The sequence below is a fragment of the Gavia stellata genome, chromosome 1 (assembly GCF_030936135.1).
Source record: "Gavia stellata isolate bGavSte3 chromosome 1, bGavSte3.hap2, whole genome shotgun sequence".
Classification (NCBI taxonomy): Eukaryota; Metazoa; Chordata; class Aves; order Gaviiformes; family Gaviidae; genus Gavia; species Gavia stellata.
Genome location: NC_082594.1, coordinates 84,996,366 through 85,014,704, shown reverse-complemented (window position 1 = coordinate 85,014,704; position 18,339 = coordinate 84,996,366). Strand labels below are relative to the sequence as shown.

Sequence of the window (18,339 nt, the reverse complement as noted above, 5' to 3'; positions counted from 1 at the left end):
CAGCTGCATATAAAACTACATTTCCTGAAACATTTCCATGTTAAGTACTTAATTTCATTTCCATTCTTTACAGCTGTCTTCCTTCTTGGTTTTAGATGTCTATCACTTTACCCTGGGTATCACCTCAGACAAGTTAGTACTGTTGGGTGAAAAAAAGTACTCCTTCTCATCTGAACTGAACACTTTCATAAGCAGTGTCCCGAAAGAGGGTGGTTTTCCTGGTTCAAGGGCCATTTTCTACCGTTCCAGCCAAAGTGAAACTAGATACCGCCTACCAGAGGAGGCTGACCTCATGTCACGTCAAAACCCGACACACCTTTCGTCCCATGATCAAAAGGGCACAAAGAATTTGGTTGCTCTTCTTATTTCAGTCACCATTCCTAAGGGGAGAAAGAGGCCTGCATTTCTCAGCTCACGCAAAGGGTGCAGCCCTAACCAAACCCAGCCTAAATCCAAGCTGACCGGGATCCAGATGGCCTAAACCCAGGTTCTTGCTTCTGTTCTGCTTCCCCATCACCACCACTACCACCCCTACCACCCCTTTCTGCAACTGGCTGGAGACCATCCAGGGACTTAAATTGGGAGAAAACTCTGATAGGGTTCCTCCGTAGAATCTGGCTGATGTGTTTGGTATTTTGCTACAGCACTGTTGGATCAAGGGAGAGGCTGGTTGCATGGCAGAGTTACATCAGTTTACGCTGCTTCAGAGTGCTTAGCTCCCGTATGAGGCTTAACAAAAGACCAACTGATTCATTTTACCAGGAAGCAAAGGATCTGCAAAAGATAAGCCAACAGAATGAATTATTCTTCAGTTCCCCAAACTACCTAAGGCTTGGGTTCCTTGGGTAGTTTGGGAAGCTGGCATTTTCACCCTTCCACTCTGACACCATTTTGGAGAGTTTTTTGAGATACTTTTCCTGCCTCTGTTGCCAAAGGCAGACCACAGAAAGTTCTGTGTCTAAGCTGGTTTCTGTTTACCTCCGTCTTACAAAACTTCCCTTCTTGTTCACTGAAATTGGTACTTGGATAGCCCATAATATCGTTCTCTCTCCACTCCTTAATTTATTTACATTCCTGACAACAGCGTTAGTAAGGTGATTGTAAAATAACTGTTTTTCAAGAGATCTGATTTATTAATTCTCACAACTAAGTCTGCAGAAAGTTGCAACAAGAAAAAAAAAATAAATTAAAGCTGTAGCCAGGAAGGTAAATTTAATGAAAGATTCTAGTAAGCTGGTTGTGAAATACCTATTTATCCAGGGATCTGTTTCAATACTTCTTACTAATGTCTCCTCAGAAGGTAATAGCAATGCAAAAAAAAGATTTTAGACTCCTGATATTAATTTTGTTATCAGGTTTGTAGAAAGACTGTAGAAAGCATCGCCAGCGCCAGAATAACCTCTCTTCTCACAGTTAGTTTTGGGAACCCACTCAGCAGCAAAGCTTCATGCATCACAGCGGCTGATACACACACCTGATGTCACAGACACACTCTTGTTACAGGTGTGTTTCATGTGCTAATCATATAGACATCAGTCATACCCCAAGTGCACAGGAAATTATCCCAGTGCTTTCCAAATGATTAGGAAGAGATATAGCCAGACCTTAAGCAATTAATGTTTCTGCACTATGAACTCGCAGGTGTGACCATTTAGGACACTGCTGTGCTTACGTATTTGATGGGTCACTTTCAAATCAAACAAGACACTATTAAAGGTGGTGTTTATGATGTCTTTTTTTAACACCCTATCCATGAAATTCAGCATGGTTTATGTAAAAGCTGTAAAACAAATTATTTTTTTAAACACCTATTTTCTGTTTTGTGTCATATATCCACAACATCTGTATTTTTAACTTCCTGTCCCTCATTTTCCCTAAACCATTTCATTTTCTAGTTACTGTTTTCTCTACCCCTTCCTATTCTGTGTGTTTCTATTTGGGGACTGTTTCTCCCTCCTTCCGCCTCGCCCTTACATGAAACTATTAATGATTTTGTTCCCTCTCGTTTCAAGTTCAGCTTCATTCTCCACCCACAGGGAGGCACAGTCCCTCCACCTACCTCTCACATATCCACGTTGCCAGAGCTTCTCACCTCTGGAGACCCTGGTGGGAATGCTGGAGACTCCGGCACTTGCTGCCAATGCCCATTTCCAACACAGATCTACTCGGTGGGTGTAGATCTACTCTACACTCACCACCCCTCCAGTCCCACTTGCTGCTCAGACACTTCTTTTTGAGGACATCTGCTTCTCCATGGTCTGCCCCACAAGGGAGGCAACTTGTCCCCCTGTTCCACATGAGAAATACAAGATCCTCTCATGTTTAACCTGTAAAGCTGTTCTATGATTGACCAACATTTTTCATGTAACGGAGTAACCCACATGGGATCATGAAAACAGGTCAGTGGGGCTGGTAGGGCCAGTCAAGAACATTTCAACCTTAATAATTTTCAGTAGAAAAGAGGTTTTGGATTAAAATTTCATTTTTAACAACCTGCAGCAGAATGAAAACAGACTGTAAACCATTCCTCAATCCCAGAAAGACAAAAGCTAAGATTAAAAAAAAATGGGAAAAAATAATTTAAAGAAGTTCCATTTACACAAATTGTCAAGAAACAGTTACACTTGAAAGGCTGGTAAGACTTACCCCAGTTTGCACTCAAGTGCTCTCTGGACTCAGCCCTTAGAGATAGACATAAAAATTTAAAAATCTGAAAATGCAGAAACAAGTTACCCCATCAGATTCCTATCATATAATAACCATTCATCCATTCATGTCCTCACTATTTTCTCCAGCCTATTCAACCTTAAATATGTCTTTGTCCAGTACGGCAAAGAAATAAGTTACATAGTTGTAAACACATAAATCCTTCACAAAAAAATTCTGAAGGGCTGAGAGGTGTAAAACTCTTCCATTCAAATCAGAGGGAAGACATTCATATTTTATTCAGAATAAGCTCAGTTCAGTGAACACATATATTCTGAAGGGGAACAGGACCAGAAAACAGCAGCTCCTGTAACAGATCAGGAGCTGAGTCCCAAAAGAAAAAAATCTATTCTCTGCTTCAAAAAAATGTTTTTGCAACATTTATGTTAAGAAAGCATTTCACAGTATTTTCATTGCAGTGATACAGTGCTGGAGAAGAGTAGGAACAGCAGCTCAATTTTGTGTTCTCTACGGTCTATGCGTAAAAGACATTTTTAATTTAAATTGCAATTGTTGTTACAACCCTTACAACCAAAGATACTAACCTGACTCTGCCCTCTTAACTCGATCAAGCTGGCAATTAGAGCTCTTGTACACTGTGCAAACGATATTCAGCAAAATGGCGTATTTTGCTGATGGTATTTGCCATTATCGCTATTCTAAAATAAAGATCCTTCAGAATTGTCATCTTCCTAATTTAATGTTTTGGTCTGATTAATAAATACAACCCAGTAACACACAAGACAGCATAGTACTAGAGCATGAGTAAAATCCAGCCCTATTACCCAAGAAAGTAGCTGGATTTTACTAAATCAGGACCAATAGAAGAGCAATAAGAGGTAGGGGTCCTGAAAATTAATTAATTAAATTCACTGTGATCTAAATTCAGCATAAAAAAGGACGTTATTATTCTAGGTTCCCCTTCTCACTTCGGCTTTGAACCAGAAAGTTAGTTGTGAAATCTGTATTTACGTAAACACAAACAATATAACCCCCTTCATAACCCCTTAAAAGCTTGCCTTTAGTAACTAAGACTTGCAGACAGCTAACCTCAATAGATACAGACATTTCCTAGCAAATACAATTAAGCATAAAAGAATACAGAAGATAATGAAGTAATCATACTTGTCTAGGTTAAGTCTGGCAGGTTTTGTAGCACCCAGTTCCATGTGCCCAAAAGGGAAAGTCACCTGCATTTGGCTCACCAAACTACAAATATGATGTAGCTGAAAACAGATTGCGGAAAACAGCTGGAAACAGTATTAGGGTAACTATTTGGACCTGTTTATATCAAAATGTGTATGACAATGAAGCAACAATAATTTTAATTCTCCAAATCCTCTTTCCTACACAATTACAGAACTGTTTTATTTGATACGTGGGCTGAAAACATTCGGAAATACATAGAATTTAGCTGTGGTTGGGCAAATACGAAAAACCAAAGACATCTCAACACACACTATTCAGAAATCTCCACACCTGGCAAATAAAACCCACCAAGCCTGTACGTTCAAGGAAAGGTTGTGCTAATTGAATGAAGCAATGAAGGCTTGATGAAGTAAAGGAAGTAACGAAGAGTCTTCTTCAAAGGTACGAACAAGAGGATAAAATGTGATACTGAACACCAGTCTTCCTCTAGCACTAACGGAAATGAAAGGGTGCAGAAAAAAGTTTGTACTGACTGAATCTTATGATAAAAGTAACACTTTAAACTGCGTGGGAAACGTGTGTAAGAAGGACTACCGAAGTGACGTGGGGACACATTTCTATCACTTATGGGAACACTGATGCACACCAATAAATCTGTTCCCTTGTTCCTTTTCTGCGGACACAGTATTTAGAGCTTGCTTGGCAGCCATCACTAGCCCAGCAGAGAGGTAAGTAGAGGTTACAGATCTGACTGTAGTTAAGAAAACATCCTCCGTAACAGAAAACACTGCACTTACAATGAAATGCTAGTTGTCTTTCCCCCTTACTAAGTGTGGTACTTAACACCTCACATTTTAAAAGGGAGAAAAAACCCCAAAATACCAGCCCCACGTTGCTGGCTGAAACCAGCACCCCAAAAGGAGGGAATCCAGGTTACAGTGAGCATTTGCTTACAAGCCGACGTAAGAAATGGTGCCTGCATTCCATGCGTTCTTCACTGCAGGGACAGCCACAGCAGGAGGCGAGTTTCAAAAGCAAATGAGTGCTGAAAACCTTCAGTCAAAAATTCATTTGTAAATAGTTATATGGCTGTTTTGATGAACTACGCAGAGATACTCAATCTGCTTCCATATCAACATGAAACTACGCTGTTTATGACAATTTTGTTGTTTCATCAAAGCAAATTCTCTTTTCCAAACAAGTATCCTTTCTTCAACAGAACTGTTAATTAAAAGAAGTTATGCAATTCAGAAATGAAACTAAATGGGAAATAAAATGTATTTCAGAGGCATCTGTATCAATCTAACAAGACCCAGACTGCTGTCACTGCCTACAATTGCCCAGAAGTAAATTCTTCAGTAGTTGTCATGGGCAAAAAATGTAACTGAGCAAAATGCCAGAAAAAAGGGATGCATTTTTGGGTTTTAATACTTAAGCTGAGACTTGCACCAGTCCCAGAGTTACCCCAAGGCAGACCCTAGCTTACTGCTGCCGTTGAGCGTAAAAGGTGGCTGGGAGCCTTGCTGCAGGACCGCCGGGCTCTGAGCTGCGGCAATTTTGTCCCCCTCAGCACCTGCTCCCTCACCCAGATCGCAGGACAGATGGAAGGGAGCACGAGGAGCCCCAGAGAACAACTAATTCTGCAAATGACCTTTGTGAACAGTGCAGGAAGGCTTTGCGGGCCACAGGCTCCCAGGTCTTACTCTGGGAGCGCTTGGCTTGTATGTGACTAGACAGTGGGCTAGAGAAGAAATGAAGATGTAAACCAGGTCATGTACACTTTTAAACGGACATTTTTGTTTCTACTTAAAACCTGCTGTTGTCTTTCCAGGGATGCATAAAACCTTGGCTAGGTTTTATTTATTATTTTCTTAATTTATTATTTAATTTATTATTTTATTTATTTATTATTTTCTTAATTTATTATTTAATTTATTATTTTCTTTATTTATTATTTTCTTAATATGTACATAGGCCAGAGATTATATGTTCAGCAAAAAGAAATACATTGAGAATCTAGCAGTACTGAATTTTTCTCAGATGCTAACATAAAGACTACATGATTAAAAAAAAATGGAAGAGATTTCTGTCTCTTCACATCTCTTAACAGAAATTCACATATGAACATTTCAGACGGTGGGGCCCTTCAATAAGTTCTCTTGGTTTTTTATGTTTTTCCAGGGTAACACTAGTTACAGCATCCCAGAAGAGTGCAGCTATAGAGTGTGAATGAAGGCACCTCCTTCAACTGCAGTTATGTCTAAACTAAACAATTTTAAAGCACAGTTTCCGCGGCTAATGCATTGCTGGACATCCCAGCCATCACAGCTAAATGTCCTCTGTGTATGCTTACCAGGAGAGGGGCATCATAAGATGGTGGCAAACATGATACAGCAGCAGTAAACGAAAAAACAAACAAAAACACCCCCCCCCCAAAAAAAAACAGTGCCCGCAACAAGAATCTGCCACAGACTTTGGCTGAATTTACTTGAAGAAAAGAGATTTCTCTTTTTCTGCCCTGTAAAAATGAAATAAAAAAATGCTCCAAACCACTGATGGCTTCACAATTAAAGAAGTGATACCGACAGAGCAACAGGATCAACGAGGAACTGAAAATAAAACTCAATACTACTGACCACTCTTTTGCAGATGTGGGAGCAGATTATTCACCAAACTCCAAAAATCAGAATTATTTCTGAACAAAAATTAGTAAGACAAAAACTAATGTACCGAAATGGGATTATTCCAATCATGTTGAATATACCCTGAAAGCTATTAAAATGGTCAATTTTATAGTCTGGTTTTCTGTACTGACACTAGGCAATACAGTGGTGCTAGAAGGGGTGGTCATTCCAGCCAATTTTTGTGGTTCAGCTGTGACAATGAGACTATTTTTGAAAACCTAGGAAGGAAGGAAGGCAGGGAGAAAACGTAAAGCAAAAATTCAATTGAGAGTATATTAGGACAGAAAGTAATCAACTGACCTGTCGATAGAAACACATCAGGTTCGATATTTATGCCAGGCTGTATTATCCCAATAGCCAAGAAACCTGAATAGTACATTGCCACCATGCCATCTATATTGTAAATCTGTAACTGTACCTTCTGATGGCACATAGAAACTACTCTAACTTCATTTTTTATACTGTCAGCAGAAGTAAAGAGTACAACTTGTTATTCTACAACTGTGTGCAATTTACTTCACAAACACGCACACACACTTTCTTTTCAGCAAGGCTCTTCGGTTTAAGGTGACAGTGCTCAATCCCTCTGTCTTCCTACAAACTGTCTTTTTAGAAAGTGCAAAGTGTGCCTCAGTAAAAAGTTTGGCTCCGAAGCAATGACCAGTCCCTGAGGAAGAACTGTCTCTAGATGAAAAAGGTATTCGAAAATGATGAGACTGGAATTTCTACTGAGAAGCAAGATCAGAGCGAAAAGGGTGAAAACAAATGGATGAAAAAAAGTGAGGTGATCAAAACAAGAGAAGTGGAAGAAAAGAAAGCAGCTGTATAAATCACATTATCAATAGGATGTTGCAGAATAACAACTATTCAGAGCTTGGCAGGAAAGAGCGTGCATATTTTTCTTCATAGAACAAAGAACTGAAAATACGACTTCCAATGAAGACATTTACCTTGCTCTGCTTTGAAGCAAAATGCACCATGGTACTTCGGTGCGCTGGGATGGGTTAATTTAATCCCCTCCTTCTGATAATGCCGATTTATTTGAACTGGAACCCCTTCTTTGGGGTGGGCTACAAATTGTTTAACAAGTTCTTCCTTGAATCCTTCAAGGCTACAAATTCCTCCTTATTCATTCCCAATGAGTATTTACATTTTTGACACAAAATAGAACAGCTCCATTGGAGGAAGACGACCACCACAAATATTTAGCATTGCCATCAGGGGACATCCAAGAGAGCAAAAAAGCAACAGGCCAACACCCTGCAGGTACAGGAGGAAGCTGAACCTCTGGGAGGCCTTCCCCATTTCTGCAGTTTGGTAGCACACCATACTTCAGGTTTTGTCAACCTATAGCCAATTTTTGTTCCAACTATAAATAGCTGTAAATTTGAACCGAATATGATGAACAGTTTTAGGGTGACCAAAGCACTTTCTTTTTTTGCAAGCAATCAACAGCCTATCCTTACTTAATGGCCCCATTTCCAGTAAGGAAACCCTCCAAAAAGTATTGATAGGACGAGTCATCCTTCCCAGCACTCACTACAACACTGTCAGCTTGTTAAGTTGCCCAGAAGAAATTGTTACTTTATCTCAAAAGTAATGGTGACTTTCAAAACAATCCATTTCAAGAGCAAGATGTTACTTTTCATTCACAGAAAGACTTCTTTGAGAATTCACATTTTCCTTTCATTTGTTTTCCAAGAGAAACTTAAATCCAAGTTTATTTCCTTCCAGTTATACTTTTTATCTGGATTCTGAGAGGATTTGCTGCCTTAGAAAATGTGTACTTGGCTCTGTTTGGGGTTTTATTTTGATTTATAACGAAATCAAAATCGGAAGCAACAGATCCCTGAACAGGAACCACAGTCAAAGATCAGGAATTGCTTCTCTGTGTAAGGCAGAAAAAAACCGTTTATTCCTATCGAGTTTCAGGGTTCAGCACACATAGCAGGACTCTTGAATTCTGTCTGTTGTTTGCACACAAAAAAAGTCCCACATAGCAAGGGGTGAAACTCTTTCTTTTCTACTCCAACAACCACATTAGAGAGCCCAGTTAAAACATTCCTTGACACAGTCAAACCTTGGCTTTCTTCTGAAGCATAAACATGACCATGTTTAATCTAGTCCTTGAGTCAGATGATTGGCACCACATAAAGCTCTGGTCTAGTTCAAGGACACTGCTAAAGCACTGGTGACCGCTGCCCTGAACAAACAGCTCCTCTTTCCACCGCTCACTGTGCGAGGCAAAAGGACCGCTCAAACGCTAACGTGCTGGAGAGACGTTTTCTTTCCATTCACTCCAGCTACTATTCTACATTTTCTTTCTCTCCCCTCAATATGCACCCGTGTCAAAAGAAATTACCCTTTCTTTTTACTCAAAGAATGGTTTATGATTGCCCCCACGCATATGGAAGACTTCAACATCAAAAATGTTTGCACACAAGAAATTTCACTTTCTCCCAGTTTAAACATTAAGGGTTTTCTTCCTGCTTCTGAACTACAAAAAATAAATAGTAACAAAAATCAAATATATTGTCGTTACTGATGAGAACTGTCTAAACAGACAGACTAGTTATAAACAGTCAGTGATGACAGACTACCATATGTTAAGCTTCCCATTATCGTGCCAGAAAACATTAGTATCACCTTAATTACAGCAACAGTGATTTTTCCCCTCGTGGAGATGTAATGCAAGAAAGCGCATTACATCTTCTGTTCTGTAGTGTATTGCTGTCTATAGCAAAGTCCAGCATATGTATAGATTGTCAAGCGTTTGTGCAAACAGATCAAGTTGCCAAGTATGCAGCTAACCTAAATGGTCTCAAAAGGGGGAAAGAAAGCAAAATTTACCTTGTGTGTTTTGTTGAAATATTCTGTTCAGATCCAAAGAGGAAGCTCTGGAATGTGATTTCTGTGGCCTTGGAGGTGGAGTAGGGGGCTCTTCTCCCTTTTTCATAGCATCTTCTATTGATGTGCTAGAATACGACCTAAGGAAGAATGGGGCAGGGCAGAAAATACTTTATTTCACAAATTCATTTTAAACAACTACAGTGAATAGTACCTAAAAATACACTGCCCAGAGCTCAGGTGTATGGTGGAAATTCCCTGCCCCAATAACTAAAAATACCCCATTATAACAGATTTATTTGGCAACAGAGGGACATACACATGTGGGAAAAGGCACAGGTCATGCTTCCAGGGCTAGCATTTTTTAAGGCCTTTTATATCACAGCTTCAGGCCTTCTAACATAACTTTAACTGTCAACAGGATAATTGTAGCAACTATTTTGAATAAACCTGAGTAAAGAATTTTTTCCCCCTTACAGTTTCTGTTGCCTTTCCCAACTGCGAGGGTAGCATCTATACAGGTACAGCTTCAACCTACCTCTTGCAAGCACACATTTTGTAATTTATAGTATTTTAGCTATCAGAATGATTTTTTCATAGCAAACAGTCACCAAATTCCACAAAATCCAGAAAAACTGAATGGCTCCAAAGTGATCAACACTGATCAAACACATGCCTCAGTACATCTTTCTAGGTCCTTCCACAACCCATTAATCCCAACACAGTGCATTTGCTAAGAATTTAGATTTTGCTGAATAGTGTCCAATATTTTTCAGCTGTTGTAGTTACCAGTTTTTCTGCAAGACCAAGAACTTTGTTCAAAATGAGCACTGACAATGTGAGATGTTACACGTACTGTAACACATTATGCATGACAGGCAAGACCAAAAACACATTTGAGTAGAACAGAAATAACTCCCACTAATGGGAAACGGGTCATTTTTTTTCCAAACAGGCTGTTGTTAGAAAACAGCTCTTTAGCGTGACAGACATTTGGCAATGCTGGTCCTTTGTTTCTGATGTAAACTTTAATAAATACAGGAGTGAAAGCCGTAATTGCTTCAAAATTTACATGTGATACAAAAACCTCTGCCAATGCCACATTTTTTGTCTTGGTAGAGTTTTGAATTCCATAGCCGTACCATATCAGACCCAACCCAACCACCCTGAAATAAATGGGAAAGCTTTGAGCCAGGATCTTAAGGTTTTATACTTTTACTTTCCGTATTATGCGGTGTATTTTTTACTTGCATTAAAACTGTACAACCTAACAGTTTGAGATTTTTAATTTTTTTTTTTTAAAAGATCGAGTAAGATAGCAGCTACCAGGCAAAAATACACCAACACAGAGCCCTATGACAATGAATCGTTGCTTGTAGCAGGCGGACCTGGCATCCAGAAGTCAGTTAAGAGTCAGCAGCTAAGAATCTGCACAGCTTAGGCTAGAAAGCCAGGCTCCAGAGCTGAGAGCTGTAACAGACTCTGATCGTAGCCTCTGGTGGTGAGGCACACCTGAAGACAGAGACCCTCAAGGTTGTAGAGCCCTCCAGGCTACGCAGGACAAGCGCAGCACAAGGTCTGAGTTCAAGGATGCGCTCAGGAATCTTTAGTGTCAACTTCTGCATTGAAGTAGTGACATATAGTCAGATATGAGACAGTCATATGTGACAGAGTAGTCACATTAAGTAACTTTTTTCAAACTTGTTTAAGCATTTGCTATTTTATGCATTTTTGCATAAAATACTTTTTACACATTTTTTGCGTATTGGCAGTTTATGATTCAGTAACACAGCAAGAAAATTTAAAACAGTGTGAAAACTAAAAAGCTTTGGCTAGCAGCAGAAAAATAGCACACAAGGCAGTTCAGCCTTCCTGGACATAGGTCCTAAGAACAGAGGATTTCAACCTTCATTCATCATGCTTATAACTGATCCTCTCTTATTAGCAGGCTTTGACAAGCTTGAGGGAGGGAGCTTGATTACACTCTCATTATCTAAGAAAAAAGAAATTAAGCCCTCTAACTAGCACCAAAAAAAAAAGTTTGAATGTGTATGGATGATATGGCTATATACCATATGGTGAACAGCCAAACCCAACACGTAATCCATTCATACACAGTATTTTCTGGCAAGGGTTTCTCTTTTCTTTCAAACATCCAAATTCAGCAGGTGTCATTTCTACTGCACAACAGTGTAAGTCCATAAGTTCTTCCATCACACACCAACCAGCCATAGTCAAGCACACGCACACCAACAAAAGGATACACTCACCCACATCCGAGAGCTGAGCTACTATTGCTGTTTCTGTGGGAGCGTGCAGTGTCTCTCTCCATATGCAACCACTGTGCAGGTTTCAACAGCACAAAATTGCTGAGAACATACTCCTGCAACGGGGTGGTCCCCACTGCGCTGCCACAACGCCTCTGGCAGTCACCACCCCGATAAGGCAACGGGGCTGGGCAGACAAGCAAAAGTCCCAGCGCCTTATGACCAGAGATCGCACGGCTCTAGGCAGTACTTACGTAGGGTCTATAGCTTACAGATCTGTCCTGGTAAATCTGCCTTTTATCTGAGCTGGACTTCCAGCACAACATCAATTTAAAAAAAATTTAAAATGCAACACCAGTTCTAACACCAGAGGAACGTATGTCTTCTCCTGAAATAGAAATGAAAGCAGTACCTGGATCGCGGTCTGGCTTTAAGTGCATTAGATTCCTGAGCAGCTGAAACAGAAGAGAAAAAAGAACCGCTAGAACATCGTATTTCAAATAAATGCCTTTCGCTGCAGGATCAGCGTTCATTAAAAATGTGTGTTGCAAATGTGGATGTGAGAGCGTGCTTATCTCACACAAGCAATAGGGATTTATTTTCGCTTCTTCTTCCCCTTTGTCTCTGTAGTGTGTAAATGTCCCAAGAATTCAAAAGCCCACGCGTAGTCAGACATTCACCTTTTAATTTGGATACCAGAATGCAGGAAAAGCAATAGGTCTGATAGCTCTGATCTGTAGTCCTGGATGTAGTTATGACAAATCAACATAAGGAATAGCATAAACTTTCCACAGAAAACATCTTGCTCCTAGTCCAAATATCTATTAGCTGTCCTGCTTCCCAAAGCGCAAAGGTTTATGTCCTTCCTAAATAGTTTAACTAGTTAGTATAAACATACATCTTCTTACCAGCCATAAAAGAAATTAACACATCAAGTTGAGACTACGTTGACATTGGGAAGAAAAGATATTTGAAGGTAGAACGCTTTACAGGCTAAGTGTTGATCAAACACATTTCTATCAGTGTAAAAATCGGTTTCTTTTATTTGGATGAATTCCAAATATCCTGCCATGTGCAGGTTTTATGTGATTGAAAAACAACAGTGCTGACTTACCTTCTCTGGGTAATTCCTCGAGGCTGTTCCTTGGTTTACATAGTCTTTTTGTAACTTTTCTGTTACTCTCCTTACTAACATCAGATAATTTTGAGATAACGTATCTGTGTGACTGCTTTCAGATTCAGCCCACTGAGATATCCTCAAGATATTAGAGCAGCATCAATGATCCCAATGCACACACAAAGTGAATCCTTGTACTTTACCCATTTTTCTGCTAATCCTAAAAGAAGCAAGTAGGTTGGGGGGAGGAAAAAAATCTCAGGGTTTCTCGGTTCCTTCAGATTTATGTCTCTTTCCATGTCAGACATTTATCACCAGCTACTATGCAGCACTACCTGAGAATAGGACAGATCCTCTAAAACACAGAGCAGGAGCTACCTGTGGTAGCAGCTGGCAAATACTGACTTTTTAATGGCTTGCATTGTACTACTGCATAGACCCTCCATAGGAGGCTTTAGGCTCACAGAAGACAAGTAGCAGCATATGGCACATGTATAGCCACACATTGTTTCTTCATAAAAGAAACTGCTTTTAGGGTCATGCAGTGCTAGTTGGTGCTTTGGATGGAATAAACCCAAATGTAGCTGGCAGCGACACAAAAAACCACTCATAAACCAAGTTCTAGTAGATTATTACCAACAAACTGGCTCACAGTCATTCCAGATTTTTGGGCAACAAACTCTTCCTAGCAACTAACGGGGACAGAGGGAATTATTATTAAAATACACAGCAGTGATAATAATTCTCTCTCTCTCTCTGTGTCAAACTCCCAGAGAATACAACTTCAGAAACTGCTTCCCTACAGCCACATGACCCCATTTTTCCAATGCTGAAATTGCTGATTATTAAATTACATGCACAATTATTAAATATGCCACTTAGAAAAAGGAAGTGTAAATCCTTTCCAAGCTAAGCCACGTTTAAGAACCTGGAAATTTTTCTTCTTTCCTTCAGATTGTAATTCTGTTCATGCTTCTTTTAAAGGCTTTCTTCTAAAAACCTACAGGTAAAATTGACATTCAAAATCTCCAAGGATATCTTGTTGAGGTAAACAGGAAAGCACACAAGGAAGAGAGAATCCCGAAATGCCTACTAATAAAAAACAATAGCAATATAATACTACCGCCAAGGATTTTCTTTTAAGCTTTTGAAAAATCAGGGAATTCAAGGCTATAATTACACAATACCCGGACTTAGCTTTACCTTTCATAAGAAGTGTAATACAAAAATATTATGAAGCAAATAGTTCATTATTAGGACATACAAATAATTGTGGCAGTATTTCCACAAAACATGCAGTTATTTTGGTACACTCAGTCTGCGTGTACTTTGTGCGTGAGGTGCAGATTTATACACATACACAACATAATCCTTCAAGATGATACAAAAGTATTTATCCAGTTCATGGGTTTTCCATATTTCTATTGCTATGGAGACATAAGCCTAACTTACATGAAACTGATAAAAAATTAAAGCTGTTGAGTAGATTAATTATATTTAATATTTAAAAGTTTGTGTGATTCCTGGAGTAGTAGAGCCCGATGAACTGAACAGCTTGGTCTGCACTAATTAAAGTCACATACGATGATGAACTCTTACTTATTCATTCACACCATAGGAGAGTGTGAAGGTTCCCAGTTTGGGTGTTTAACTGCTCCCACCCCCCTCTCCCAATACAACTTCATTTTAACATTCCTAAGGATGCAGACTCAGTAACTTTTGGCTGTAGCCTAATACCTTATACTCAGCTGATGCCCCCCTGCTTTATAGGCTGAAGATCGGGTGGGAAACTGTACCACAAAAGGTGTAAATACACTACACTGCTAAGGAAAAAAGCAAAGAATTCCCCACTAGTTTAAAATCACCTGCACTGACTCATCTGTTATTGGTGGCCTAAGCAGAAATGTGTAATTTAAATGCTCACAAATTTGGCCCTTCATCCTTTAGAAGTCCAAGGTCAACAATGATCTTCCATTTAGGAGCCTAAATAAACTGGCCAGATATTCAGACATGCTGAGCATATAAAATTTTTTACTGACTTCAAATTTCTAGTCCTTCTGATGGCAAAGAAAACTTTCCCGTGACAAAGCATGGTAGTATCACCTTTCCTGAATTTACGTGAACAGCCCAAATCAATAACCAAAGAAGGACGTAAAATTTCTCATGCTTCATCCGAACTGAGTTTTCATCCTGAAGGTTAATAATTACAATGAACTTTCAGAACAGTGACCAATTCTGAAATAACCACTCAATTACTGTGCTCTATCTAATCCACTGGATAGCTAAACATTTTTCCTTCTAACATCAATCGTATCATGCAACCTAAGAACGTGCTCACTCAAACCCTCAATGTGCAGGACTGCAAAGGTGAAACCCCTAAAGTGACAGGACTCATGACAACGGGGTGAAATTCTGCCACCGTCTCCCTTGGTATACACACATAGCAATGCTGCCGGAGGAGCACAGCAGCATTGGGAAGACCTCCCTGACTAGGACATGAAGGACATGGGGAAGAGAGGTCGGTGGCAATGGAGATGTGCAGGTGACAGTAGGTTTTTTTCCTAAGCGTACTGAAGATGGAATTGCTGAACCGAAACCAAAACTCCCTGGGGTGCTCCTGGGCAAAACCAGGGGGGAGGAGAACAGAACTGAAAGTCTTGCAACCACCCTCCTCTCCCCCTGAGAGGGAAGTGTAAGAGTGTGTGTGTGTGAAGGAGAAGCAGCAATCATTTGAGAATAGGAGCTGAAGATAGAAAATCTGGCAGCTGCCAAGTGTTTGGGCAGAAGCCAGGAAAGAAAGAGTTGGGAAATGAGGCATGCAGCTGTTGAGCAGGCATGAATAAATCGAGCTATAAGACAAAACTGCTATGACAGACATGTGGGGTCAGTTTTCTTAATCAAGGATATCTTCATGAGTAAAAACATTTATGCAAAAGGAAAAGAAAGCAAGTCCAGATTTTAGCTTGACTGGGACCAGGGAGGGCTTGCAAACACTCTTACCACTCTAGGAAAGAGATTAACAAAGACGCAAGGGAAGCAGGGGAGGTCTGATGAATGGAACTGAATGCATGGGAAGTTTCTGGAGCAACTAAGTAATTTTGACATATGCTATTCCAGAAATAACATTTTCCAGTATGATAGGAACAAGGAGTGTATGTTGCAGTTGGAGAGAGAAAAATCAGGGGTGGTTTCAACAAAGAAACACCCCCTGAATCAAAACCTTGCGTCAGTGCTCTAAGTGCCTCAAGGTCTGTGTTTCCAAAAGGCTATCTACCCCTAAACTCCTTGACAGAAAATATGAAAGCTCAGTTTTTTCAAAGAAACAGGCCATTTCAGAATAGTTACTGAAACATTACACAGTGATTCTATACTTTAGAAGATGTTTTATCAAGAGGTACAATATTCATGCTCTTGCATCTTGTTTGTAGCACAGAAGAACTTCAGACTCCTTAAAAAATGCTATGTTAAAAACATTTCACACACGTGAAGAACACATACACTAACAATGACGGAAAGAAAGCAAGAAAACCTTTTGACAACCTGAAGGAGTCATTAATATTTATTTTGTAAGTAGTAGTCATTATGAGGTAAAAGCTAATTTCAGTAGTAAAATGGTATGAGAGCCAAAGGATCTGAAAAAAATTAATCAAATTGCACTAATCTGATTACCGTGATATAAAAATATTTGACTGAAATTCGATATAAATCTGTGATATAAAAATATTTGACTGAAATTCTAACGGAAGTAACACATGAAAGTTTTTTCTTCTTACCTGTTTTCACAGTCAAGTGCTGAAATTCCTTTGGTATCGTTTTGAGAGCAGTGCTTACTTTAAGAGCTTAATAAAAAAACCAAAACAATGAGAATTACTTTAAGTACGTGCAGGTAAAATCTACAGGTATCAGCTCTGAGAAAGGAGCATCTAAACTGGTATTAGTTAGAACATCTAATAACACCAAACATACTTGAAAAGAAAAGTAGCCAAATATCCTCAGAACATCCAAGCACTCAAAAAAGTAACAGTTTCTCAGAGCACAAAAGTCAAGAACAGAAAAGCCTATGCCCAAATTGCCAAATAATCTCAAGTTTTGAGAATTTGGGGGTTTGAATGCCTAAAAACAAAGAACAACTGCTGTTTCAGAGATGTAGTGCTCTCATAGAGACAGCAGCTGGTGACACCTGGCAGAGCTGGGACTCACGTCTCCCAAGTTACGGACCTGGAAAGCCAGGGCACACGAAAGACTGGCTGCTTCTGGCACTTGAAACCTCACCACCCTGCCCCAGGGAACATCATACGGCACTGACAGAGCTGAGGTTAAAATTTAGGAAATCCCAATCTTTGTGCTTATTCCCCTTCCACTGATGTCTACGCATCCTTTATTAATGACTTTCTTAAGGCGTTCTTAATGCACTATAGCATATTTTAATGTACTGTAATACACAGTATTATAAGTGACCGCTTGGAATGAAGTCTCTCATCTCCATCTGCCTTTATCAAATAAAACATGTGGGAGAGGTCTGGTTCCCGTGATCTAGTTCTATTTACATTATCTTCCACATTTAACTATATTATAACCTGACAGAGTGGAGCTAGTTTACTTGCATAGTTTTGAAAATGCAGGAAAATTTGCTTCTACAGTCCTGAACTACAGGTTCTTGACTTCTGGGGAGATCTCCTCAGTCAGGAGAGCGACCTACTCTTACATTTGTCAGAACAGCAATAAATGGTAGAACAAGAGCATTTGTTCTTTGGCTGAAAAGGTAGGAAACTGTGTCATAAATACAGCAAACCTTCAGCCCTGAAGGACTGCATGTACCAAAACAGCTTCCCATCTGACTTAACGTCAGCTACAAAAAGCAAAGCACAAGTTCTTCACCGAAACAGGGAAGAAAAAGAACTCTCTTAGTAAAAAGTAAATCTTCCCTAGACATTTCAAAGCAATAACCTTCAAGGTTCAAGTCCTGCTCTGGTTCATTATGAATTTTACAACAAAACAAACCTTGTCAACAAAACATTCATTTCTTGGAACATGCTGACTTGTCAAAATGTTTTACAAACACGGGTCAACTCTGACCACCTTTCTTTGAACCAGGGACGCTGGCAATCTGCCAAACTCGGTTCACACCTGAGTGTGGAAGGTGATTCAGGAATGTGGACTACCTGGTCTCACAGCTCTGACGCAACCTTAACATGTGGACAGCTGGGAGGTCAAGATTTTTTTTTTTTTAAATTAATGTATAATCCACAGCTCTGAGAATCAGGCAACAAAATATGTACACCTGTTTTGTTTCCACAGCTGAGGGACAGCAGGTGTGAGCCTGAAAGGTTGGGAACAGGGAATATAAAAGGGAATGAATGTGTGATGATCCAGTGCTGATTCTGGAAGCCCTAGAAGTTACTGAGTGGAAAAAGAAAAAGATCACTTAAATTTCACAGGACTTGCTGCTGATGGATTTCAAGTGAAATAAATGAATCAAGTATTTTTGATCCATTTTGTCCAAAACTTTTGTTTTGCAAGAAAATATAGTGGGTTTTTTTTAAATAGGAATAAAAACTAATTTTGAAGT

General features: G+C 39.6%; 1 protein-coding gene across 1 annotated transcript in view; it reads right to left on the bottom strand.

Annotated features, from left to right (window-relative positions):
• Window positions 1-18,339, bottom strand: part of REPS2 (RALBP1 associated Eps domain containing 2) — a 97,664-nt gene that overhangs the window by 21,977 nt on the left and 57,348 nt on the right. The window contains exons 11-13 of the mRNA XM_059823832.1: window positions 16,544-16,609; window positions 12,066-12,108; window positions 9,390-9,526 (exon numbers count right to left, since the gene is read on the bottom strand). Coding sequence (XP_059679815.1) covers window positions 9,390-9,526; window positions 12,066-12,108; window positions 16,544-16,609 — 246 coding nt within the window. The remainder of the gene's footprint in view (window positions 1-9,389; window positions 9,527-12,065; window positions 12,109-16,543; window positions 16,610-18,339) is intronic.